Genomic DNA, 23,501 nt, shown 5'->3' on the forward strand with positions numbered 1-23,501 from the left:
GTGAGGGCGCGCGGCGGGCGGGGCGGGGCGCGGCGGGCGGCGCGGCCCCTTTAAGGCTTGGCCTACGTGGCAGCCGCTAGAGCCGCCGCGGCGCAGCGAGGCCGGCCGCCGGGCACTTCCTGTGGAGGCCGCAGCAGGCGCGAGCGCCGAGGAGCAGCCAGCTGAGCCCGCCGCCGCCGCCGCCATGGGCCAGAACGACCTGATGGGCACGGCCGAGGACTTCGCCGACCAGGTGCGGCCCGCCCCACAGCCCTCCAGCCCTTAGGGCCCTACGGACGCTCGCCCTCGCGGTCCTGGTTAGCTCCACGGAGAGATCCGCGGGCGTCTGGGCGGGGGTCGGCCAGGGAGGCTCCCAGGGCCCGCGGTGCTGCGCTCTGCCCTCTGCCCTCTGAACCACGGCAGCCCCTTGGGGACTCCTGGGGATGGGGATACTCTGTGTGCGTCCCGCTGCCCTCCGTCCGGGACCATGCTGCCCCTCCCTCTTCTCGTGGACTCTGCCCTGGTTGCCCGGCCTGGGTCCACGACGCCGGAGGAGAGGAGCCTGTCCCTCGGCTCGCTTTCCCTAGTGTACAGGTGGCGAGTGAACCACAGGGAAGGCCTGGGACGAGCTTGGGCCCGAGCGATTAGCCGGGCAGGATTAGAGCCCGAAAGAGGCGCAGGTGGCACCCGCTTTTTAAAATTAAGTTCCACAGGAATGGGGTGGGAGTTGTGTAGGTGTGAGCCTTTAACTCCTGAAATTACACCGTTAGGTCTGCGAAGTAATAATGGAGCCTGAACTAGCACTCACTGTAGGCTGAGTGGTGCCGGGCCCATCCGCCAGCCTGTTCTGGTTCACTTAGTGTGTTCGTGGCTGTCGGTGATACGAGGGAGCATTTTGTGGCCTAGACTACTAGAAGGCTTGAGTGTGTGTGAGCATCTTCAAATGAGCTGTGGGTCAAATAAGCTTCTCTACCCCTCCTTCGGAGGGGAGTCATCTCTCATGCATTCGGTTCTGTTGAACTACTTTCCTGTGAACTGATATTTTTTAAGTCATTTTCACCCCCTTTGGAAAAGGTTTTTTTTAAGGTCATGATTTTGCGTTAAAGACACAACCTTAAGATTGTATTCATCACAAAGACACAAAAGTTCTCAAGGACCAAGACATGTCTTCCTCATGTGCTGGGTTCCATTGACATAATTGTCAGTGACCCAGTTTTATCTCTCTGAGTAGCAGCTCTCTAAGAAGATGGCTCCATAGCCAGGGGAAGTTTGTGAGCTGCTGCTCACCTCACAATCTTCTACTGGAAAACCCTCCATTTTGCAAGTGGATTTCACAACCTGACCCAGATAAAATATCTCCAAGCAGCTGCCAACTATCGAATGATAGATTTCAACTAGAGGAAAAGTTCATCTTTAATGAAGTCCCCCATGCATTTTGTTTTGATTTAAGCGAAAGCAGCCAAATTTTGGGACTGGACACTTTTGTGGGGAACACGTGTCCATCTCCACCAAGTGTTTGGTTTAGGCTCTTGGACTTGGCAGTGGCCACCACCCAGGAAGAAACTCTGGGTCTCCTACTGCAAGCCTGGTGTTCAGGGCAGCTTGCATCCCAGGCCTGGAGTTACATTTCAGCTACACATCAGTGTGAAGATGCCAGTGCTGCAGATTGCCTGTTGCTTAAAACCAGAATTCCCAGTTAGTGTCTGCAGAAGCTGGCAGGGATTAGCCTCAGAGTCCACCTGGAAGATAGCAGAGGACACCACAGGGGCGTCTGTGAGACTGCTGGCAGATGTGACTCCTGCTCTTCTGAACCAGTGTCAGGACCTGTGTTGCCAGTGAGCAGGCAACAGGGATCCTTCCACAGGCTTCCCTGTGGCCTCACTGTGACCAGTCCTGGGAGCTTTTGTGTTGAATATTCATCTGTCACATAGAGGAAGGTGCTGATGGTCCAGCTTTTTAAATGAAAGGATCTAATGTGTTAGGAATCAGGTGTTAACTCTAATGTGTTGTCAGATAGTATCGCACATCCATGTTAGCTAGCCTTGTCTTTAAAAGACAAAAGTAGAACTGACTTTGCAAAAACAGATTCACCCAGAAAATCAGGCTTCTCATCTGAGACTTGGAAAAGTGTTCCTGACAGTGATGACAACAATGAGCCATTAAGTGGGCATCCCTACCTTCCTGGGAGGCTGGCCATCAAGGCTCCATCTTCCCAGGGCCACAGAGGTTTGTCATGATCTGCACAGTTCTGGTCTTGGTACCCCGAGGTCAGCATCCCCATATGTTGGTAGAACTCATCCTTTCCTTTTAGTGTGGTGGAGGCTGGTCCCTTGGGATATACACTGCCGGGGCTCTCCTGGCAGGTTCCTGTGAGCTACATCTCTGCCCTGGCATCGAGCTCCTTGCCCTTGGCAGCCAGGGAAGGTGTTCTCTTGCTCCCAGGAAGCCAGACCCTGAAGAAAATGCTGAGAGCCAGGAGATAGGCCTTCAGAAACCCTAAGAAACCAGGTGGGAAAGAGCTGGGAACCCAAAATCAGACCCGTGTCCTGTGGCTGCTGCTTGACTCAAGCTAGACAGATTGTAACTTCCAAGTGAATCTACACCAGGAACATTAGTGCTTAATGGATTCTGCCTCATGGCTGTTACCAGGGTGACAGGAAGGCTACACTGGGGGGCCTTCCTTTCCCAGTGTGGACTTAGGTGTGTTGACCTATCCTTAAGGGTGGCAGAACTAGACCAAGGAGCTGCTGTGGGCCTTTGTTGAAGTAGTGCCAGAGTGGGCCTGATGAGTTCCTTGCACCTCATGTACTTGTTTACTTGTGATTAACACCATATGGCCTGGGTAGGGCCTGGTGGGGGTGGAGGGGCGTGCGGCAGCTGAACCTTACCTTTCCCAGTGCTTTGTCTTGTACCTCTGAGACCTTAAGGATTGGGGTAGCTGACTCATGGCTCTGCTTGCTGGTCTTGACTGGAGGTTGAACAGTGCCCCCTACTGGGGAAGTGTGGTAGAAACAAGGGAGACTTGGTAGTGCCTGGAAAATGAGGCCCAGTCCTCACTGTCTTTGGCCCTCTTTTTACTGCTCTAGTCTTCAGAAAAAGGAAGGTGGTCTTGCAGCTCCTATGCCCGTGGTGCGTTGGATATCTATATACAGTGCTTGGGGGTATTTTCTAGGGGTCCTAGAGTCTAGGGGAGCCACCAAACTGTTGAGCTGACTTTGCCTGCCTGTTGCTGCTCTCAGCTCCTGAGTTTGTGGGTCTTTTGAACAGGCAGGAATCTAACGTGACATTTCCTTAAAGTTCTCCCAAACTGAGGGCAGCAGCTGCCCTGGATCCATTGTTCTGAACATGAGAAGGTTGGTGTTGCTGCTCTGTGTGTTGGCAGCAGCACTCCCTGTGTGATCCTGACCTGTTTCCTGGGTCCTGTCTCAAGACAGATAGGATTATGTCCTAAATCCCCTCAGTCCTCTCACACGATGACCCCCTGAGACAGACTTGACCCTCCTCATTTTTTTGTTTAATTTTTGCATGTGTATGAGTATTTTGCCCGAGTGTATGTCTATGTACCACTTGTGTGCCTGATGCCCAGAGAGGCCATATGAGGGCATTGGATCCCCAGGAACTAGAGTTACAGGTGGTTGTAAGCTACCATGTGGGTGCTGGAACCACGCTTGGGTCTTCTGAGCTCTTCATTACTAAGCCATTTCTCCAGCCCCTCTTATCATTTCTTAAGCTGCTGGGCTGCTTTACTGCCTGTTAGCACATCCTGCTTGTTTGCAAAGCTCATGAGAAGTCTGTTTGTCAAGGTGGGTTGATTTGACTGCCTTTCTTCCCACAAGCTTTCCTCATCAGCACCCACCACTGGCTTTTCCAGGCTCTGCAGTGAGAACTGTGGTTATGGAGTTTCTTTGCTCTTGGTAGTTGTGGCCAGTATGAGCTGGGACACTGGTAGTGGCCTGCAAGCACAGGGGGGGGGATGTGGCTGCTGGGAGCACTTTGCAGCAGCATGATGTGAGACAGGAACTGTGAACAACATGCATGTGAAGGGTCTGTCTTTGTTGTTAAACTTGGCTTTTCTCCTGTGTTCAGATGCACATCAAAGGAGGGCTGGTGACTGGTGCCCTGTGCCCACCTGACAGACGCTTGTCTTTGGAAAGCAGAGCCCAGCAGATGTGCTTAGTTCAGCACATATTACCTGCAGCTCTGCACTTTCCCCTAGAAGCAAATCACTGCATCGGTCTCCCAACTATGCTGGTGTGGAAGGGAGGTATGACTTGTCCCTCCCTCCATTACTGTCTCTACTCTTTAATCCTCTTGACCCAGACACTCCAATTAAGAGGAGCAGACTCTTCGGGACGTTTTAACTACATCTAGTAGATTGTGCTGGATTGTGTTTGTAGCAATTGAGCTTCTGTGGCGAGGTTCTTGAGGGAGGAGCAGGCTGCAGCAGGGCTGGGCTGGTTCACCCAGTGGGTGCAGCCCCATTGTAATTGTGCTGGGGAACAGTTCTCATTTGGAAGCAAGTCAGAACACCTCCAGTGTCTGTGGCTGCCTGAGAGTCCACACCCTCCTGTGATCTGCACAGCTTCCGTTAGGTGCTTCACAATATGAGGGTCATTGCTCAGGAGCGCTCTGAGATCTGTGGTGGTGGTGTTTACTCTCTGATAGGATACTGGTGATTGCATCACTGCTGGCGTATTTCTGGAACACAAGGGCCATGAGGCAGAAACTGGGAGGATAAATGGTGTCACTTGTCCTTCACCTAACAAGATGTTGTGTGTGTGCTCTCTACCAGGGCCCTAAAACTCAAGCAATTTGGAATCTCTTTTCTTCTTGTATTTATTGTGAGATTGGGTCTCTATGTTGCCAAACATGGTCTTGAAATACTAGGCTCAAGTTAAGTGGTCCTCCTGCCTCAGCTTCCCTAGAAGCTGCCATTGCAAGCATTGTGTCATCATGCCTGGCTATTTTTCATGTTTTAAAGCATGTCTTCTCTTTTTACTCTTCAGATTTTTTTCACTCTGCAAGTTGGGAAGGAATCTTAGCAGCTAGTAATTGTGTGGTCCTTACTTGTTGAAGGGTAACAAGCCCCCACCTAGCCTCCCAAAGTCACTGGCTCACTGTGCCTGGGGCACATTGCTGGCCAGGGTCAGACAAGGTTGGTTGGACAGGGTGAAAACAGTGGCCTGAGTACCTGTGCTCTGGCTCCCAGAGCTGCTGGCTGGTCTCTGTGGTGCCATCAGTGTGGCTTCTGCCGTCTCTTCAGGAGGGCTGAGTAAGCACGTGCAGACACACACCGGGGGCACAGGCTGCGTGTCTGAAGGATGTGGGCATCAGTGCTGTGACTTTTTTGCTGTTCCTTGTCCCAGGTGCAGCTTGTCTGTTCTACTGACCAGGCCAGACCTGGACAACCCCTTCGTGGGCTAAAGGCTGAGCTGATCCGACCACCCAGGTGCTCTGCAGCTGAGTTGGCAGCTTTAGCAGTGTCTTGGGCTTTGAAGAAGCTTTTTAAAGTGCTGAGAATTTGGAAATACTCCTTATATACATCCTCATCAATTTCAGCAGCTGGTTTATAGCGCATGTTCACTCTGCTGCCCTGGCGGGGTCAGATTCTGCCCTTTAGACTCTTCTTGACACGTCAGTCCATGGGTAGCTCCTTGATCTTTCTCCTGGGCCTCCAGGCAATCCTTGGATTTCTTTCACCTGCGGCTCAGTTCTCAAGAGAAGTATGAAAAAGTATGGGGTTTACTTACATGGCATTTGCACCTAGCTTCAATAGGGTGTGCTGTCCTCCTGATCAAGCCATCAAAATGCCATCTTCATAGGGACAAAAGGGAGCCATGGGTGTGCGTTACAGAACTGCCCTTTGCTGGTGATTTGCACACTTGAGTTTCACTGCAGTCATTGTCAGTCTCTCATATTGGCAGTTTTAACCTTGCTTTGGGTCATACAGGCTTTGAGAACATCCCAGGGCTTTCTAGCCCATAGCACAACTGTTCATCTGTACCACAGTTCCCCATAGGATATTGAACTTTCCGGAAGGATTTTGTTGGAGTGGGAAATGGTGGCAACAATAGAGGCATTTATTTTGGTGCCACAGTTGGGAATGCTGCTTGTGGCATCTTGTGGGTGGGCATCAGGGGTGCTCTGCTGCTCTGTATTCTTCAGTGCTGGGGAGAACCCTGGATGTGAGGGTCTGAGGTGTGAGAATCCCTGGGCTGGAAGATCTCAGAGAGCCTTTCAGAAAGTGTCTGTGCCTCCTACTTGTTAATGCCCCTCACTGGGCATGGAAACTGTGTGTCTTGTGGCATTTCTCCCAATGGCTCTGGAGCACAGCTGGTAGATAGTACTGGACATTGCCTTATGGTTCTGTGCCAGATGCATGTGATGTTGTCTTTGTCTCTGGGACTGGGTGTTAGATCATCACATGTGTCTAGACTTAAGAGGGGAGCACCTAGAACAGGTGCCGAGTACTGCATCTGCCCTGGGAAGGCACTGGAGCTGCTGAGAGCTGGCTTGTCTCCCTGCCCTGCTGCCCACGTAATGAGGCTGCAGCCACCTCACCAGTGTGTTCTGTGATCCTGCAGTTCCTGCGAGTCACCAAGCAGTACTTGCCTCATGTGGCACGCCTCTGTCTGATTAGCACCTTCTTGGAGGATGGCATTCGCATGTGGTTCCAGTGGAGTGAGCAACGTGACTATATTGACAGTACGTGGAGCTGTGGCTACCTGTTGGCCTCATCCTTCGTATTCCTCAACCTCCTGGGACAGTTGAGTAAGTGGCTCTGAGCCTCTCTAGTATTCTTCTGGGGCATCCTGTTCCCTTGAATGATACTCTCCAAACTTGTGGTTGTTGGCCATTGAGAAGCTGTGTGTGAACTTGAGGCCTGGGTACCTCCTTCTCAGGCTGAAGACTGATGGTGATGAATACTCAGGTGCTTGTCATCTGAGATTACAGCTTTAGCCATGCCCTGGGCTTTGAAGCATGATAGCCATGGTTTATTTCTGTGAGCTTTTTTTTTTTTTAAATTAAGATTTATTTATTTACTAGGTATACAGTGATCTGCCTACATGTATGCCTACAGGCCAGAAGAGGGCACCAGATTTCATTACAGATGGTTGTGAGCCATCATGTGGTTGCTGGGAACTCAGGACCTCTGGAAGAACAGCCACTGCTCTTAACCTCTGAGCCATCTCTCCAGCCCTTCTGAGCTTTTGGATGAATGGTCCTTCCCAGTCTTGTGCTCATTTCTTTTGCTATAGACACATGCCTGGTACGGTGACTCACACCTTTAATGCCAGCATTCAGGAGGCAGAGGCAGGTAGGGGCTGCCTCTTTTGAGTTCAAGGCCAACCTGGCCTATGTAATAAAGCAAGTTCTAGGGCAGCTGGGTCTATATTGTGAGACTCTGTCTATAAATAAACAAAAAAGCTGGACATAGCCCCTGCTTTGTAAATGTTAGATGCTAGGAGATGCTAGAGCCTGGGCAGTTAAGGCAATCAAAGAAGGAGGTGCCCAGAAAGGACGAAAGGTTTTAGTCAGCAGAGAACCAAGGAATTTGGATTCACATCGATCTTCTGACAACCCATCTTCTGGTGGCAGCTTTCTTACCTTTGCATGTTTGGAGGTGAGAAAGGACTTGTGCTTTTAAGCATTGCTGGATGTGCTCCATAGTGGAGCAGTCAGTCCTGCACTGGTGGCCCTTGGCACAAGGAGCTGTGGCTCTCCACAGCAAAGTATGGTCTGGACTAGTGTTCTTCAGAAGCTGGGCAGGCTCCAGGGCATGGGCCTTGCCTGCCATTAAGGCTCTGGGAAGATGCTTTGCTTGGGGTGCTGCAGCTCAGCAGCACTGGAACAGAGGTGTCTTGTTGCCCTGGATACACCACAGCCCCTAACTCTCTGTCCTCTTTCTAGCTGGCTGTGTTTTGGTGCTGAGCAGGAACTTCGTGCAGTATGCCTGCTTTGGGCTGTTCGGAATCATCGCACTACAGGTACACAGACACCTAGTGGTTTTCACTTTGGGTACATGGGGCGTGGGGTAGGTCTTGCTTTGCTTTGGTGGAGCTGTGTATTGTGTCTGGCATCTTCCCCTTCCTGTGTAGTTGGCTGTCCAGAGCACTTTTCCTTTGAGAGAAGTGGCTAGTCTTTCTTCCTAGCTAGGGTTTAGGAGCAGATGGTCTCAAACAGGTGCTAGCCATAGGTACTGAGCCATCATTCCTTTTTTCCTGAACTGCTGTGACAGAGACATAGGCCACAGATTGGCTGCAGCTGTATGTACATGAACTGGGAGTCACTGCATTTGACAAGTAAGAATGCCTAATTACCCAGAGTTGCATGCTTAAGCAGGATAGTTCAGCTGTACTGGTGGTCTTGCAGTCGCTTTGTGTTCTAGGACATTACAGCACAACTTTGATAGTCAAACAGGTTCAGAGGTCACACTGTTCTCTGTTAGAAATACTGAGCCAAGTTGTCCCAGTGATCTGCCTTCAGTGTCTTAAATAGTTTGTACATCTTATATTCTCATTCCATTGGATGATCCTGCCTCATACTGTTATGAAATCTATAGATATTAGTGTGAACTTGCTAATTGTTTTCTCTCTGTTCCTTCAGACAATTGCCTACAGCATTTTGTGGGACTTGAAGTTTCTGATGAGGTAGGTGCATTTTGGGTGGTAAGAGTAGAGTCCTTGGCCCTCTCACCTGAGCACCTGTAGGCTAGTGCCACCTTCTGTAGTCCCCACTGTGCCTCTGAGAAGCAGGGTTTCAATGGGCACAGCAGGGCTTTCGCCCACAGCTGGAATCCTGGCTTGATAGTGAGGGGTTCTGTCTTCTATATTGCATGGGTGTGTGGACTGAGGGTTGAGTAGAAGTGGGTAGAGACCAGAGCTTGGTTCCATGTGCATCCAGGTTCAACTCGTTGGTTGAACTCAGACCAGTCTGGTCCCATTGAGTGGTGGTTTGTTTTAGAGAAAGGGAAGGGTGGGCTTTGGTGTGCTCTGGCTTGGTGGACAGATGCCTGGTAAATGTAGGTGACATTTCTGTTCCTCAGGAACCTGGCTTTAGGAGGAGGTTTGCTGCTGCTCTTGGCAGAGTCCCGCTCAGAAGGGAAGAGCATGTTTGCTGGTGTTCCCACCATGCGTGAGAGCTCCCCCAAGCAGTACATGCAACTTGGAGGGCGGGTCCTGCTGGTCCTGATGTTCATGACCCTCCTTCACTTTGATGCCAGCTTCTTTTCTGTGAGTACCCCAAGCCATGTGCTACCTGTCAGCACAGCTGTGCCTGAGCACAGCCTGAGATGAGCCCATGCTTGTAAATGAGCCTCCCCAGCCCTGCTAGGGAGAGAGGCCAGTGCCCTCTCTGCAGACTCCTGACTTCTCTACTTCAGAGTTCAATTTACACCGTTGGCCAATACATTCTGGTTTTTTTGTTTGTTTTTGATTTATTTATTTTTTTTATTTATTATATATACAGCATGTATTCTGCAGGCCAGAAGAGGGCACCAGATCTCATTACAGATGTTTGAGAGCCACCATGTGGTTGCTGGGAATTGAACTCAGGACCTCTGGAAGAGCAGTCAGTGCTCTTAACCTCTGAGCCATCTCTCCAGCCCCACATTCTGGTTTTTATATGTCACACCTTAGAAGTTGGCAGAAGGGCATTGTTGGAGGAGGGGGAGGAGTGTTTCCCAGCATGGGTATCTAAGGTGGGTGTAGATGAACTGAGCTCTCAGAGTTATGGTAGAGACCAGGGTAGCACTTCAGCTTTTACTCGTCTTCCCCAAATATTTTACACTGAAATGTGGTGTTTGGGGGCTGAGAGGTGGCTCAGGGGCTAAGAGTGGTTTTTCTGCGACCAGTTAGAACCAGAGTTCAAATCTTAGCACGGGAGTAACTGGTCTAGACTAGTTACTAGCAAAGACTGTAATGTGGCCTTTGAGGAGAGCAGAGGCAGGATTGTTCAGATTGCTGCTTCTACCCTAGCTGAAATGAGCCCTAGGTTCAGAGAGAGACCCTTCTTCAAAAAGGGATAGCTGGAGAGTGATAGAGGATATCCAACACCCTCTTCTGGCCTCCATCCTCCCGCACATACACTCAAACACAAATACAAACAAATCTTTTTTCTTTAATGTTGCTTGGCCAGTTGTGGCACAGACCTGAAATGTGGCACAGACCTGAAATCCTAGTGCCTGAAGAAGCAGAAGCAGGAGGATTGTAAGTTCAAGGCTAGTTGGGGTTACATAGAGACCCTGAAAAATTATCTTTCACTCTCTACCACATGGCCAGAGAACTTTTCACATGTTCCCACATTTTCCTTGTTATAAATTCAGTCTTTGCACCCTTGTTTTACTGTAAACAATCAGAATCAAAAGTAGCCATGTATCAACCTGAATGCTTTGCTGCTGATAGGTTTCTTCTGCCAGATAGAAGTTCTGTATTCTCTAAGGTCCTAGGTATGGGCACAGTGCAGCTGAGTTCACTGCAACTTCTTTCTTTCATTATTATGGTTTTTCAAGACAAGTTTTTGTAAACCAGGCTGGCTTAGAACTCACAGAAATTTACCTGCTTCTACCTCCTGAGTGCTGGGATTAAAGGTGCGCGCCACAACGCCAGACCTTCATTTCAGTTTTCTAACAAGAATGGCCTTTGCTCTGTTTTACAAACTCTTGTTTCATGTTTACTGTTCATACTGCAACAGGATGCTGGCCAAGGCCACTGAACACTACCAGCGAAGTCCCAGTCTTTCCTTTGTCTTCTCAGCTCCTCCCAGAGTGGCTGTTGTTGCCCCATTTATGGCATTATACTCCTCTAAATGTCTCCAGTTTCTGACCATTACCCTGTTCCACAGTCTGGTGCTACTTTAGCAACAGCCTCACTTCTTGACACCAGTTTCCCGAGTTCATTCTCTGTTGCTGTAACTGAATACCACAGAAGGGTCTGTTTACAGAGAAGGATGTTTTATTTAGTTACGGCTCTGGAGGCAGGGAAGCCCAAGGTGAAGAGGTCATATCTGGTGAGGGTCTTGTAAGAACTCAGAGTACCAGCGGAATACAGGGTATCATAGGATGACACTGAGGAACAAGCCTTCATTCACAGCCTAATTACTCACCAAAGTCCTAACTGGCAAACACCACTGACAGGATTTGGGGGATTTTCCAACACATGGTATTTGGGGAGTACATGTAAAGCCATAGCATCTTTAATATAGAATTCTTGAAGTTCAGTATTTAGTATGTCTTAGGGTTTGTGTGCTCCCTCTGCTTATAGTTTTCAACTCTCATCATGTCCTGGTGAGAGTTATACAAGTGTGCACAGCTTTCTTCCTGACCTTTAATCTGAATGTTTTTCCTTTGAATCTGTGCAGATCGTCCAGAACATTGTGGGCACAGCTCTGATGATCTTAGTAGCCATTGGTTTTAAAACCAAGCTGGCAGCTTTGACTCTCGTCGTCTGGCTGTTTGCCATCAACGTGTATTTCAACGCCTTCTGGACAATTCCAGTCTATAAACCCATGCATGACTTCCTGAAATATGACTTCTTCCAGACCATGTCAGTGATTGGAGGCCTGCTCCTAGTGGTGGCTCTTGGCCCAGGGGGTGTCTCCATGGATGAGAAGAAGAAAGAGTGGTAACAGACAGATCCCTCCCCTCCCTGCCTGAGGCACAAGGCCCTGGACTGGTTCAGGGTAGAGTCAACAAACTGCCAGCGTTTATGTGTCCTCTTCCCTTCCCTTCCCTTGGTAAAGGCACAGATGTTTTGAGAACTTTATTTGCAGACACCTGAAAATTGAAGGTAAAATCTGCTTTGGAAAGTCTGGAGTCTGACTGTCCAGGGCTGGCCAGCTGGATGGTCATTCCTTAGCCAAGGCTTCAAGGAGACAGTTCGGTGGGCTATGGCTTCAGTCCTGTCTTTGAGTTTCTTTTGGGGGTTGAGGACCTTCAGGTTGTACTGAGCTGTACTTTATCATTCAGAGCAGTTTCCCTTTTAGTTTTACGTTTACATCCTTAGCTCAAATTACTAAATGACTTAGGATGGTCCAGCCAAACACCAAACAGTTAAAACCCTCCAGTTCAGAATCCTACCAATGGCCCCAGCATTTTATAGGATCAGTGAAAATGATAGAGAAACCCCAAGCCTAGAGAACAGAACAGTATTGGAGAGATGGCTGCTACTGTTGGCCCAGGTCCTTGATGTCAGCTGGCTGAATGCTATTTACTGGGTGAAAGGTACCCTGGGAGTTTTGATGGCTCCAGGCAGGGCTGGGGTCAGGGGCAGGAAGTTCTTGGAAAGCTGCTGGTTTGGGTACTGCTATCCCCCAAGCCTGGTGGTGGGAAGGGCAGGAGAGCAAGCTGCTCATGGGATGGCCCACCATGGAACCAGCCTGGGGAGCAGTAATGCCATGGGGCCCAAGTGAGGAGCTCCAGTACTGAAGACACCCAGGCTTAACCCAGTTACCTCACACTTGACCTTCTCAGAGCAAGACCTGGACCCCACAGGTCGTGTTCACCCCAGCTTAACTCCCGGTTCCAGGCTGAGTTTACCCCATCGACAGCCCTGATGCCACCATTTCCCTAAGGCTGTTGCTTGCTCAGATTTTTGTCAACTTGCTCTGCTGGATGCAGCCAAGATACTTTTTACAATTTGTGATGCCTTACCAATTTGATCTCAGTCCTGTATTTAAAGTTTTCTAACATTGCCTTACACCGTGTTTCTCTTTTTGGGGGTTCGGGGGGGATGTTTAATGCTGTGGTCCTGCTCATTTGCATGGTAGTGCCAAGAGGGTAGTTGGGCTCCTCCTGGACTTCCCCTAGGTCTATTGGAGAGAACAGGTAGATAGGCTTAGAACTCCTGGAGGGGAGCTGGCAGCTTACCTCACCCTTGGGTGCAGTCCTGGAGGTCCTTTCTGGCATCAGCTGGGTAGGTAGGACTGTGTCCTCTGAGTCATCTTTGGTCAATCCTGCCTCTTCCCCTTGCCTCACTGGCTCTGCAGTCTGAATCTACATTCTCAACACCCAGCCTGTGTTCCACAGCCTTACGGCCTGCCTACTCCTCCCTTTGTGAGTTCCAGCAGTGGCTCAGGCCATGACATTTCCTTACCAACCAGTCCCTTGACAAGCAGAGCTGCCTCTGTACACCGACCTGCTCCGTTACTTGCAGTGGCAGCTCCATGATATTCCAATTTGTGGAATAGGGCGCAGACTCTAGGAGGCAGGTGCATGCCTCTCGGCAGTGGCCCCCATCCCAAGGGTGCCCTGGCCCATCCACCAGCTTTCTGTGGGCTATGCCTGGGATGGGAGGAAAAAAAAAATCTACACATTGGTTTGGCAAAAACGGTTTCTGAAAATGCTTTAGCTTTATGTGGGAATAGGTATAAACCTCATTTTTATGCTGTATTTTATATCTTAGTTGTGTTTGAAAATGTTTTGATCTTTGGAAACATCAAAATAAATAATGGCATTTGTGGTATATAGTGTGATCCTATGTGGTGACCAGCCAGGGTGGGGGCCTGGCCAAGCTCAGGGTGCTACAGTGAGCTATATCAGCAAGGGTCACTGAAGACCACAGAAAAGCCATGCAGAGAGAGAAGTCCCTGCTGCTGCCATCTTCTGAACAGAACCTCCAGGCCCACTCTGGGCAACAGGCAATGTCAGGACATCAGTGGTCAGTTCCAAGGACACCCAGAGGCTTTCTCTGTACACTTCATTTCCCCAGCTGCTTAAAGGAACTGAAGTTCTTGGGCTTGTGGTGATGATGGCTCTTGAACTTCTTGGTCAACGAGGTGAACTGCTTCTGTGAAAGCAGAAAATAGTGACTAGGGCCTTTGCAAGACTACAGGGAAGGTGCTGTGTGTCTAAGGCTGAAGAGCAGTCTGCTTTCTCGACAAGTTTCCCCTTCTCTGCTGGGTCAGTGTGGGGCCAGGGAGAGGGCAGCACAGTTCACTAGACTGTCCACCCTGCTGCTCTGACAGAATCCTCATTCCTGCCTCATAGAGAAGTGGTGCTCAGCAGCTAAGTTCCCTGACTCCTGTGTACCCAGCTCAGAGCTGAGAAGCCATTGGTCAGGACCTGCTCCTAGACACCTGACGTGGCCTTGGCTTCCATATTTATAGGCTGTTACCTGACAGTGCACTTGAAGAATTTGCTAAAACCATGGGGAGCACTAGCTGTCCAGCCTCACTCAGCCTGGGCAGTGTAGCCCTCCTGACCTCAGCACTTCACGGCACACCACTCACCTTCTTGAGTTTACGGCCCCTCTTGTGGTCCACTCTGGCCTCTCTTCTTTCCCCAGTGCCCTTCTCTCTTGACTGCTTTGGCGTGTCTTCCTCTTGGTCTGTCAGAAAGTCTTCAGGAGTGGTGTTCTCAGGCTTGCCCACATCTTTTTTTGTGAATAGCTCAGCTGGAAGGAACAAACAGCCTGGCTGAGCTACACCATAGGTAAAAGCACCACTTTCCTGGGAAACATGGCTAACAGAGCAGGACCACAGGAAACCTAGCAAGAGACAAACATGAGGGCAGGAACCAGGTTGTACCTACTTACGTGGGTATAGATCTGTCATGCTGTCATCACTCGAGGATCCTCCCTCGTCACTGGAGGCTGGCTCCCAGAAAGCTGTTCTCTGGTCAGGTAGCCCATCTCCATCCATGTGGTCCTCCCTCTTCCTCCTCTTGTGCAGGAGGCAGGCAGGGACATACTCCACACCTTGTTTCTGACACTCCTCATCTAAGAGACTGGCAAACTTAACACTGGTGCCCTCTTGGTGCAGTTAAGCTATGGGCTGTATTGTGGTAGGGCTCTATTCCTTTATCCTACTGGACATGCATGGACAACCTGGAGGCTATGGCTGGAGCTCAGGGGAAGCTCCCTGGTCTCAGCTCTCCTGAGCTTGGAGCTGGAATGAGACTTAACAGAGGAAGGCCTTGCTAGGGTCACCACTGCTGTCCTCAGGTATTAAGGGGTCTGAGCTTCTTAGACTTCACACTTGGTTCAGCACCATCTCCTTGGGCGGGTGACACCAGCTCTAGCCATCACTGCTCTTGGGGTGGGGTGCCAGTCTAACTGGGACCTGGCATCTGAGGCCTTTTCCCCACTTCATTTCTGCCATCTGCTCCCAGGACCACTGTGGCCTCCTTAATGAGTACCAACACAAAGTCTCCTCCCAGTGTCCTGAGCAGGCCACTCAGCTGGTGACTTCCAGCCCCTCACCCTGCAGTGGTCTCAGTGCTTTCTGGCTCCATCTGAGCTCTTTGATACATCTTTATAATTCTCTCTCTCATGGGGATTCCTGCCCAGTTCCTCCCTGTCACAACCCAGGAGATGACAAAGCTAACAAGGGCACATCCAAGCCTTAGCTGCCATGTGTCAGTGCAGCCCAGGTACCAACTCCAGGAGCTCCAAGATGTGTGGGAGGAACTGGTTGTGCTGTATAGGATACAGCCTGCACATTCCTTACCTTCCCATTCTCTGAAATCTGCCTGTTGGGCTGGACAGAGGTAGTGCAATCCTTGAAGCCTCCTACTCATCCCCAGTCTCGGCAACATCCCCCCCCCCCCCCCCCCGCCCCAAGTACTCCTTGCTAAGGCCTGGCTCTGCCTAACTCCTTCATCTCAGTAGCCTCCAAGTTACCTAATCTCAGTCACTTTCTTACCCTCATCATTTTGTGGTGACATGGGAGACCTTCCTTCACCTCCCTTGTCCTTAAGCTGGCCTGAACTCTCCTGGCCTGGCACTATCCTCCCTAACTTACTTGGAAGTTAAATTACCACGGGAGTTCCTACTCTAAACCACTTGGGATGCCTTCCCACCCCTGGCTCTACCCATCAACACCTGAGGTCTGTGAGTCCCCTCATCCTCTGCAGCGTAGAGGACTGTTTGCACCAATCCAGATCCTGGTAACAGTCCCCAAGGTTCTCCTGCAGTATCAGATGCCTATGGACCTGTCCTGGAGTTCTGGCACTACAGCCTCAGCCTGAGAGCCACCTGGAGGTGGCTATGCAACAACAGGCCTCCACACCGTTCACCATAACTCCTTCTCGACCCACTTCTGGCTTTATGGTGGTAAGGTCAGGAGCCACTGGCCCTCTCCTCACTGTGCAAGACCAACTAGCAATGGACAATGAAGGATGATCAAGACACCTTTCTGGCTTTTGGGGGCAGGGGACATGCATCCTAAAACCTGAACCTCCAGTGGTGACTTACATTGATGGAGTGCTCTCTGATACCTCCGGCCCCGGGCATGCCTCAGCACATGCTCTGGGGACTTGTTGATGTGCCTCAGGGTGAGTTTGCAGAACAGTTGGTACCTACAAGGCAAACAGATGGGTATGGATGGACAGTGCACACCAAGGACCAGACTTGTGGGCTCCACCATGACTGAAAGCTGCAAACACCTGAAGTTTTGCTGAGGATGCTCTGCATCTAGTCAGCTACACAGGCGTACTTTCAAAAACAGCTTCCCAAACAATTCCACTCAGCATCTGGGATTAAGGACCCAGATTGTTATCCAAGAAAAAGAAACCGCAGTTTCACACTGCTCCAGGGTGCGTGTATGGGGAAACGGCTCAGGGAGTTCCATGTGAGGATATATCAACCACACAGTCATGGGGTCCCCAAACGGTGAAAGTGGTACTGTCCAGCCTGGCCTCGGGTGACGTGTCAGTGGAAGGTCATTATATGCTCGGAATAGGGGGCACAGGCTCTGCACCCAGGCGCTGGCCGGCCATCTACGTACGGATTCTTTGTGCTGGGCACGATGTGTGGCTCGAACGCTGTGTAATCGAATTCCGAGGAGGCTCTGGACAGTCGCTGGTATTTCTTGCCGCGAGTGTAGACCTGAAGCTCCGACAGACGACAGGGTAGCTCATGGCCAGTTAGGGAGCACCGCACCTGTGGGTGGGCCGCCTGTCAGCAGCTGGTTTTTGCCAGCCCCGCCCTTCTCCTACACTGTCTCCGGGGTCCCACTGCTCTCCGGGCACAGTACTCCCCGGTCCCACTCCTCCCCAGCACGGTCCCCCGGCTCCTTCCGGGTCCCGTTCCTTCCTGGCCCTATCCTCCCCGGCACGGTTCTCCCCGGACCTTGTGAGTGTTGGGCAGCAGCCTCAGGCTGGGGTGCTGGCGCAGGAAAGCCCGCACATCAGCTGGTAGTTCGTCCATGATGTGAGTTGCCCATCTGAGGCCGCTGCGACCACGTGGGGCAGAGCGCCGACCCGGAAGCAGATTTCTCGGTCCCGGAAGTGCTCAAAGATGGCCACCGTGAGGGCTTTCTCTGTGCTGCGGCAGCGGATGACGCGGTGGCCCCAATGGTCCTGCGCGGGGCTGGTAAGCGCGGGACCGGGGAGGACCCTGCCCAAGAAGAGGGGCCGGGAGGATCGAGCCCAGAGTGGAGTGGGGCTGAGGAGGACCCTGTCTAAGGGGACTTTGCCCAGGGTGGACCCAGCCTAAGAGGACCTAGCCTGGGGTGGTGCGGGGTCGGGAAGGCCCCTGTCCCGGACCTAGCCCGAGGTTGAGCGGGACTGGGTTGGACAGTGCCAGGTGCTTGCGCTTGGCGGCCTTGAGGTTCCCGAGCTTAGCCCCGCGGCTGTTCGATCCCTGCAGGCCCCGCTCCGCGTTGCCAGAAGGAACGTCCTCGGGCTTTCTTTCCGCTCAGGTGAGAAGGGCTCAGACCTGGTTGCAGTTGGGCCACCTGCCTTCATTCAGCCCGCAGTGGTCTACTAGGTGTATTGTACTGGGAGCGGACTGAGCACAGGTGCTGTTAATGGCCCTTTTCCCTCCATCCTCTGTGGGCATAACCGAAGTCTTGTGGTGAATTGGCCACCCAGTTCTGTTTGTTCTAGGGCTTCTGACCCCATGCTGGTATTGTAAAACTCCCTCCAGGGATTGTCTGGAGGCCAAACAGGTGTAGCAGTTCTACTGCTGAAGCAGCCACCGCTAAAGCAGAGGACGACTCTTTTCTCCAATGGTTCCTGCTTCTTATCCCTGCTACTGCTTTTGGCCTGGGGACCTGGCAGGTGAAGACAGGGGTCTAAATTTATTAGATGTCTCTGAGCCTTGGACCCCAATGCTGTTTGCTTAGCTCATGTTGTTTCTGTAGGTCCAGCGTCGGAAATGGAAGCTCAGACTAATTGCAGAATTAGAGTCTCGAGTCATGGCTGAACCCATCCCCCTGCCTGCGGAGTGAGTGCGGCTGCCCACCCAATCCATCCCACTTACAGCAGCAGTTGGGGCCCTGGCTTGTTTGGTGTCTTCTCAGTAATTTCTTTGTCCTTAGGCAGGAGCCCTCAAAATTTCCCACTAGACTGGCTGCTGATTGCCTTTATGAAGCTGCCAAAGGGCATGGAACGTAAATAGGAAAGAAAGATGTATTTTTCGATGCCAGATTTCCCTTTTCTGGTCCTGAAGGATCGCCCCATAGTGACAGTTCCTTGTAGGTGATAATGCAGGTATCAATATGGTGACAATTTTTAAAGTGTCCTCTAATTTTTTGTACTGTTCTCTTGAATTTGCAACAAGGGTTAACTCAGGATAAGTAACAGGTGGGAGTTTGGACTCATGTTTTGTTAATTTATGTAAAGTAGCCATACAGGAACACACACTTCCCTTGAAAAGCTGGGTTTGGTAGCACAGATCCACATACTCTTGTGGCATTGAAGGCTGATGCTGAGATAACCCCTCTGGAGGACACAACCTGTAATCTGATGAGCCTCACTGAGCCTTTCTTACCCTTCCTGCCTGGCGGGCTTGGTAGCTTGCAACCTGCTTAGAGGATTCTGACAAGCCTTGCTTACCTACAGCCCTTCCCCCCTTCTCCTTATAGCCCAATAGAACTGAAACATCTGGAGTACAGGCCAGTGAAGGTCAGGGGGCACTTTGATCACTCCAAAGAGCTGTACATGATGCCTCGGACCATGGTGGACCCTGCCCGAGAGGCCCGTGACGCTGGCCGAATCTCCTCCTCAGCGGAAAGTGGGGCCTATGTAGTCACTCCTTTCCACTGCTCTGACTTGGGGTGAGTAGGCCATGCCTGGGCCTGGCAGTTTCTCTCACTGTGCTCAACCAACCTTTAGACCCTTGAGGATCCACTGGATCCAACTAATACTGCCCGATAGTTTTCAGGATCTCCAATTCTGACATTAAACAGTTTTCTTAGCCAGTTCATTGATAGGGTTTGAGTCACTGAGGCTTAGCAGTGTTGGACTGGATACACAGAACAAATATATCTGTTTGAACTGTCCTGTAGATGTTGCAGTGACCATTAGTGATGATCTGTACTGGAATCCTTCCTCACCTCAAGGGACACTTTTATTATTGCTCCAGAGTCACCATCCTGGTTAACAGAGGATTTGTCCCTAAGAAGAAAGTGAATCCTGAGACCAGACAGAAAGGCCAGGTAAGACATGGCTCTTCAGTCTGGAAGATTACAATTAAGTCATTCATTCTCCAGAGGACTCCTGTAAAAAGCAATCTCGCCTTCCTTTGTAGATTCTTGGAGAAGTAGACCTAGTTGGCATAGTGAGGCTGACAGAAACCAGGAAGCCCTTTGTCCCCGAGAACAGTCCAGAACAGAATCACTGGCATTATCGGGACCTAGAGGCTATGGCCAAGATAACAGGCGCAGAGCCCATTTTCATCGATGCAGATTTCCGTATGTTGTGGCACCTGCCCTGGGAGAGCAAGCACTGTTGGCTGTTAACTGTCCCACCTCCCCTTCTTTCCCTGGCAGGTTTTCATCCTGCAGTTTGGTATGGGGGCAGAAGGAAACCTGATAGGTTCTGACAAAAGTGACTTGGAACTTATCACACAAATGGAAGTGCTCAGGATCACCACCAGAGGTGGAGATTAACTCCTACTGTCTCTACAGAGAGTACAACCCCTGGAGGACCCATTGGAGGGCAAACAAGAGTCACTCTTCGGAATGAGCACATGCAGTACATCATCACCTGGTTAGTCCTGCTGTCCCCTGTTACAATACCCTCTACCCATCCACTATATAGGCTGACAACTAAATTTCTTTCAATCACAGGTATGGACTGTGTGCAGCAACATCATACTTGTGGTTTCAAAAATTTGTGAGGCGGACACCAGGTGTGTGAAGTTAATGAACCTGTTCCTAACCAAGAGATCTACACGTAAAATAAAGATTGTTATTTTTAAAACCCTGGCTTGGTCTCAAGACATTTTATAGGGGGACACCACCAATTTAAGCATACTAACCCAAATAACCAAAGACCATTAGATGGAAGATAAGTTTGTAATTATATTTATGTACAGAAAACTTAGCAGTGTACATTTAACCCAATTTAGTGGCGAGTTCTTTGGCCTTTGCCTTTTCCAGCTTGGCAATCCGAGCCACAGATTTAGGACCCAGGACGTTGCCTCCCCAGTGGCGGCGGATCTGAAATGACAGAAACAGCAGTCAGTTTGGCCTGACACCCTACCCTCTCTCTAATGCATGCATCAGCTAACATCCTATATTCAATGGTTCCAAGTGGGTACTCGAATCCAACTGCTTCAAGCACTAACCAACCCATGTTCTAGAGCTGCTTACCTCATCATATCTGTCGTTGTAATTGGTCCTAATAGCTTCCACCAGCTTAGCCAGAGCACCCTTGTCTTCCCTGGCAAGGAAAGGGGAAAGGCCTTGTTACTCTTTGGGAAACAGGAGTAATTTTTCCTATAAGCTTTTATTTTTGCCTCAGACACAGTATGACCACACAGCTGATTCAGGTGAAGAAATTCTTAGCCATCATTGGCAAATGGTTCCCAAACCTGGGAGAGTTAAGGGAAGCTTAGGGATAAGCATGAATACTCACGAGTTAACCTGTGTGAAGGCAACAGTGGTGCATGTCTTCCTGTGGACCAGCCGCCCCAGCCTGGCCTTTCCCTTGATGATGCAGTAGGGGACCCCCATCTTACGACACAGGGCAGGCAGGAAGACCACCAGCTAGAAGCAAGCACAAGCTGTAGGCATTTGGAGCACAAGAAGCAGGAGCTACACTGCTTCTTTGTGGCAAATGCTCAGGGTTAAAAAGCTCATGTAACTGTACATCAAAGCTACTTCAGTTAAAGATTCACATCATTGCAAGAGCCACACAAACTGATCCCTTTTCCTCCAACTCATCAAACTGACTCCACCCTTCCAGAGGCAACACAGGACCCTGGTTCTGCACTTGATGGTAAAAACCACCAGACCTACCTCAATGGGGTCTACATCGTGGGCAATCACCACCAGCTGAGCCTTCTTGTTCTCCACCAAGGTGGTGACTGTATTGACCCCTGGAACACACAACCACTGCCTGAGTGCTTGGGCTGCTACAGTCACATAAAAAGCAGTTCCAGCCGGGCGGTGGTGGCGCACGCCTTTAATCCCAGCACTCGGGAGGCAGAGCCAGGCGGATCTCTGTGAGTTCGAGGCCAGCCTGGACTACCAAGTGAGTTCCAGGAGAGGCGCAAAGCTACACAGAGAAACCCTGTCTCAAAAAACCAAAAAAAAAAAAAAAAAAGCAGTTCCACCAAGCTGTGACTCAGGGTTAAAAAGCTCGATCTCACTCTTCACAGTGATTTCAGGTGAAATGATTTCAGAAGAAATTCACACATCATTGCACAGCCTGCCCTACCACCCTTCCTTTCCCAGGGGTCACCTACCCGCTCGGAGGACAGGTGGTCTCTTAGTTGGGACGTCCCCTTTGCCAGCGGCTTTCTTCTCAGCACGGGCCAGCAGCCTTTGCTTCTTCTCCTGCTTTGTCTCTGGCCTGTACTTGTGAGCAAGCTTGAGCAGCTGGGTAGCTGGGAAAATGATTCTTCAGTTAACTCTAGGCTTGAATTTTTTTTAGATTTGCTATGTAGCTTCTTGAGTACTGTAGTTACTTGGCAAGCAATCTCAGGCTCAGGCTGAATTCTAACTGTTGTCACTTGAAAGGCATTACAGGCCTATGTGGAGGGTCTCTGAACCCTTGTACAGCTGTGGCATACACACACTAAAACAATCTTTTTGTTTGTTTGTCGAGACAGGGTTTCTCTGTGTAGTTTTGGAGCCTGTCCTGGAACTCACTCTGTGGACCAGGCTGGCCTTGAACTCACCGAGATCTGCCTGCCTCTGCCTCCTGAGTGCTGGGATTAAAGGTGTGCACCACTGCCACCGGGCGAAACAAATTTTTAAAAAGCTGAAACCAAAAACCATCCTTGTGGCACATGCCTTTAATCCCAGCACTTGGGAAGCAGGATTTAGAGTTCAAAGCCTGCCTGGGTCTACATAAGGAGCCCAGAACAACATAGAGACCATCTCCACAGCCCCCTCCCCAAACCTACCCTTGTGTGGTATGTGCAGGTAAGAATGCCAGGGGTCAACGTTGGGCATCTTCCTCATATGCCTCCTCACCTTACTAATACGTTAAGTTTGCTGGCTGTTTCAGGTAGTGACTAGGGACCCCTTTCAATCCCTCCCCTGCCACATATATGGACACTGAGAATCCTCAGCTCTCACACTTGCTCAGTACCCCTTCTTTTCCTTCTGAAACCACCTCCCTGCACCACCAGTGTTTTAATGTGATGACACACACTACAAAGGACAAACTCAGGCCCCATCTCATGCCCTGGAAACACGAAACTGGGCCCGACAGCACCTCACCCGTTTGCCGGTCCAGGGCCTGCGTGAACTGGTTAATGGCAGGAGGGACTTTGAGCCGCTTGTAGAGGATGGCTCTTTGCCGCTGCAGCCGAATGTAGCGGGGCCATTTGACGAAGCGTGTGAGGTCTCTTTTGGGCTGGATGTCCTGCCCTGGGAAGTGAAGGGTGACACTACGAATGAGGAGTCACCGCTGTGCTGCCAGCCGGCTTCTGGGCACTTAGGAGGGCGTTGGTGCATCAGCGATCTTGGTGGTTCAAATGTCATCACCATTTTTCCGATAGCAAATATTCTTTTACATCATCTGCACACAACACACCCCCTTCTAACAGAAAGCCACGGCCTGCCAGCAAGCTGGCACAGCAGCCCAAGTACCCGCAGTAGCTATCTCCAAGCCAGGGCGGCCCTCGAAGGCCACCGTCCGCGTCTGTTAAGGGACGGAGACCATCCCCACCCCAAGTCCCCTGGAACCACCGCCTTGCCGTCGGGAAAGCGCTTCGATCCCACTTACCAATGCCGAAGTTCTTAGGCCTTTTCTCAAACAAAGGATTCACCACCTTTTTGGCCTCCTGTTTCTTCACGACGGCGGGGGCCGGGGCCACCTTCTTCCCCTTGGCCTTCTTTCCCTTGGGCTGGACAGGAGAGAGAAACCCCGTGAGGCTGTGTCTCCCGCCGTCGCCGTCCCATCGGACAGCAGGGTCGCTCCCGGCGCGCCGCTCGCTGCCGCTCCCTTTCAGCGCAGGGCCCCGAAGCGCCAAGGGAGTCCGCAGACCCCGCGAGACGGCGGCGGGTGGCGGATGGAGGCGGATGACGCGAAGGACCGCGATCACTCACCATCTTGCTCGGCTGGAGGAGAGAGAAAGAAAAGGGAATTGTGGGTAATATGTAAGCAGTCGCGGAGATCGCGAGAG

At 50.9% G+C, this 23,501-nt stretch overlaps 4 protein-coding genes and 3 non-coding genes across 10 annotated transcripts; 2 read left to right on the forward strand and 5 right to left on the reverse strand.

The window, feature by feature from the left end:
* The first annotated feature begins 46 nt into the window (after positions 1-46).
* On the forward strand, positions 47-13,439 carry Surf4 (surfeit 4). Its single transcript, XM_052726451.1, has 6 exons — positions 47-232; positions 6,564-6,750; positions 7,891-7,967; positions 8,587-8,630; positions 9,026-9,212; positions 11,338-13,439. The coding sequence occupies exons 1-6, from the start codon at positions 185-187 to the stop codon at positions 11,602-11,604; spliced, it is 810 nt and encodes a 269-aa protein (XP_052582411.1). The 5' UTR covers positions 47-184; the 3' UTR covers positions 11,605-13,439.
* Positions 13,294-17,178, reverse strand: Surf2 (surfeit 2). Its single transcript, XM_052726454.1, has 6 exons — positions 17,046-17,178; positions 16,702-16,856; positions 16,170-16,273; positions 14,511-14,693; positions 14,206-14,369; positions 13,294-13,763 (listed from the first exon to the last, which is right to left on the reverse strand). Exons 1-6 carry the CDS (start codon positions 17,121-17,123, stop codon positions 13,674-13,676), a joined length of 774 nt encoding a protein of 257 aa, XP_052582414.1. The 5' UTR covers positions 17,124-17,178; the 3' UTR covers positions 13,294-13,673.
* Positions 17,164-20,127, forward strand: LOC128102571 (surfeit locus protein 1). Of its 4 annotated transcripts, none has more exons than XM_052726447.1 (9): positions 17,167-17,288; positions 17,565-17,616; positions 17,844-17,977; positions 18,061-18,143; positions 18,784-18,975; positions 19,284-19,356; positions 19,449-19,611; positions 19,828-19,909; positions 19,990-20,127. In XM_052726447.1, exons 1-9 carry the CDS (start codon positions 17,214-17,216, stop codon positions 20,057-20,059), a joined length of 924 nt encoding a protein of 307 aa, XP_052582407.1. In that variant the 5' UTR covers positions 17,167-17,213; the 3' UTR covers positions 20,060-20,127. The 4 variants fall into 4 exon arrangements, with proteins under 4 accessions (XP_052582408.1, XP_052582407.1, XP_052582409.1 ...); XM_052726449.1 differs by having other exon boundaries at positions 17,227-17,288; positions 17,804-17,977; XM_052726448.1 differs by lacking the exon at positions 19,449-19,611 and having other exon boundaries at positions 17,164-17,288.
* A 71-nt stretch (positions 20,128-20,198) lies between these two features.
* Rpl7a (ribosomal protein L7a) lies at positions 20,199-23,442 on the reverse strand. Its single transcript, XM_052726452.1, has 8 exons — positions 23,425-23,442; positions 23,102-23,222; positions 22,594-22,743; positions 21,612-21,752; positions 21,163-21,242; positions 20,780-20,910; positions 20,515-20,584; positions 20,199-20,361 (listed from the first exon to the last, which is right to left on the reverse strand). The coding sequence occupies exons 1-8, from the start codon at positions 23,425-23,427 to the stop codon at positions 20,257-20,259; spliced, it is 801 nt and encodes a 266-aa protein (XP_052582412.1). The 5' UTR covers positions 23,428-23,442; the 3' UTR covers positions 20,199-20,256.
* On the reverse strand, positions 20,980-21,051 carry LOC128102727 (small nucleolar RNA SNORD36). Its single transcript, XR_008215493.1, has one exon. It is a non-coding gene; the product is annotated as a small nucleolar RNA SNORD36 (small nucleolar RNA).
* LOC128102728 (small nucleolar RNA SNORD36) lies at positions 21,485-21,571 on the reverse strand. The gene has a single exon (XR_008215494.1). It is a non-coding gene; the product is annotated as a small nucleolar RNA SNORD36 (small nucleolar RNA).
* Positions 22,826-22,899, reverse strand: LOC128102736 (small nucleolar RNA SNORD24). The gene has a single exon (XR_008215501.1). It is a non-coding gene; the product is annotated as a small nucleolar RNA SNORD24 (small nucleolar RNA).
* Positions 23,443-23,501: the final 59 nt, after the last annotated feature.

This window comes from Peromyscus californicus, unplaced genomic scaffold (assembly GCF_007827085.1).
Source record: "Peromyscus californicus insignis strain IS unplaced genomic scaffold, ASM782708v3 Scaffold_7__1_contigs__length_154581171, whole genome shotgun sequence".
NCBI classification, from domain to species: domain Eukaryota; kingdom Metazoa; phylum Chordata; class Mammalia; order Rodentia; family Cricetidae; genus Peromyscus; species Peromyscus californicus.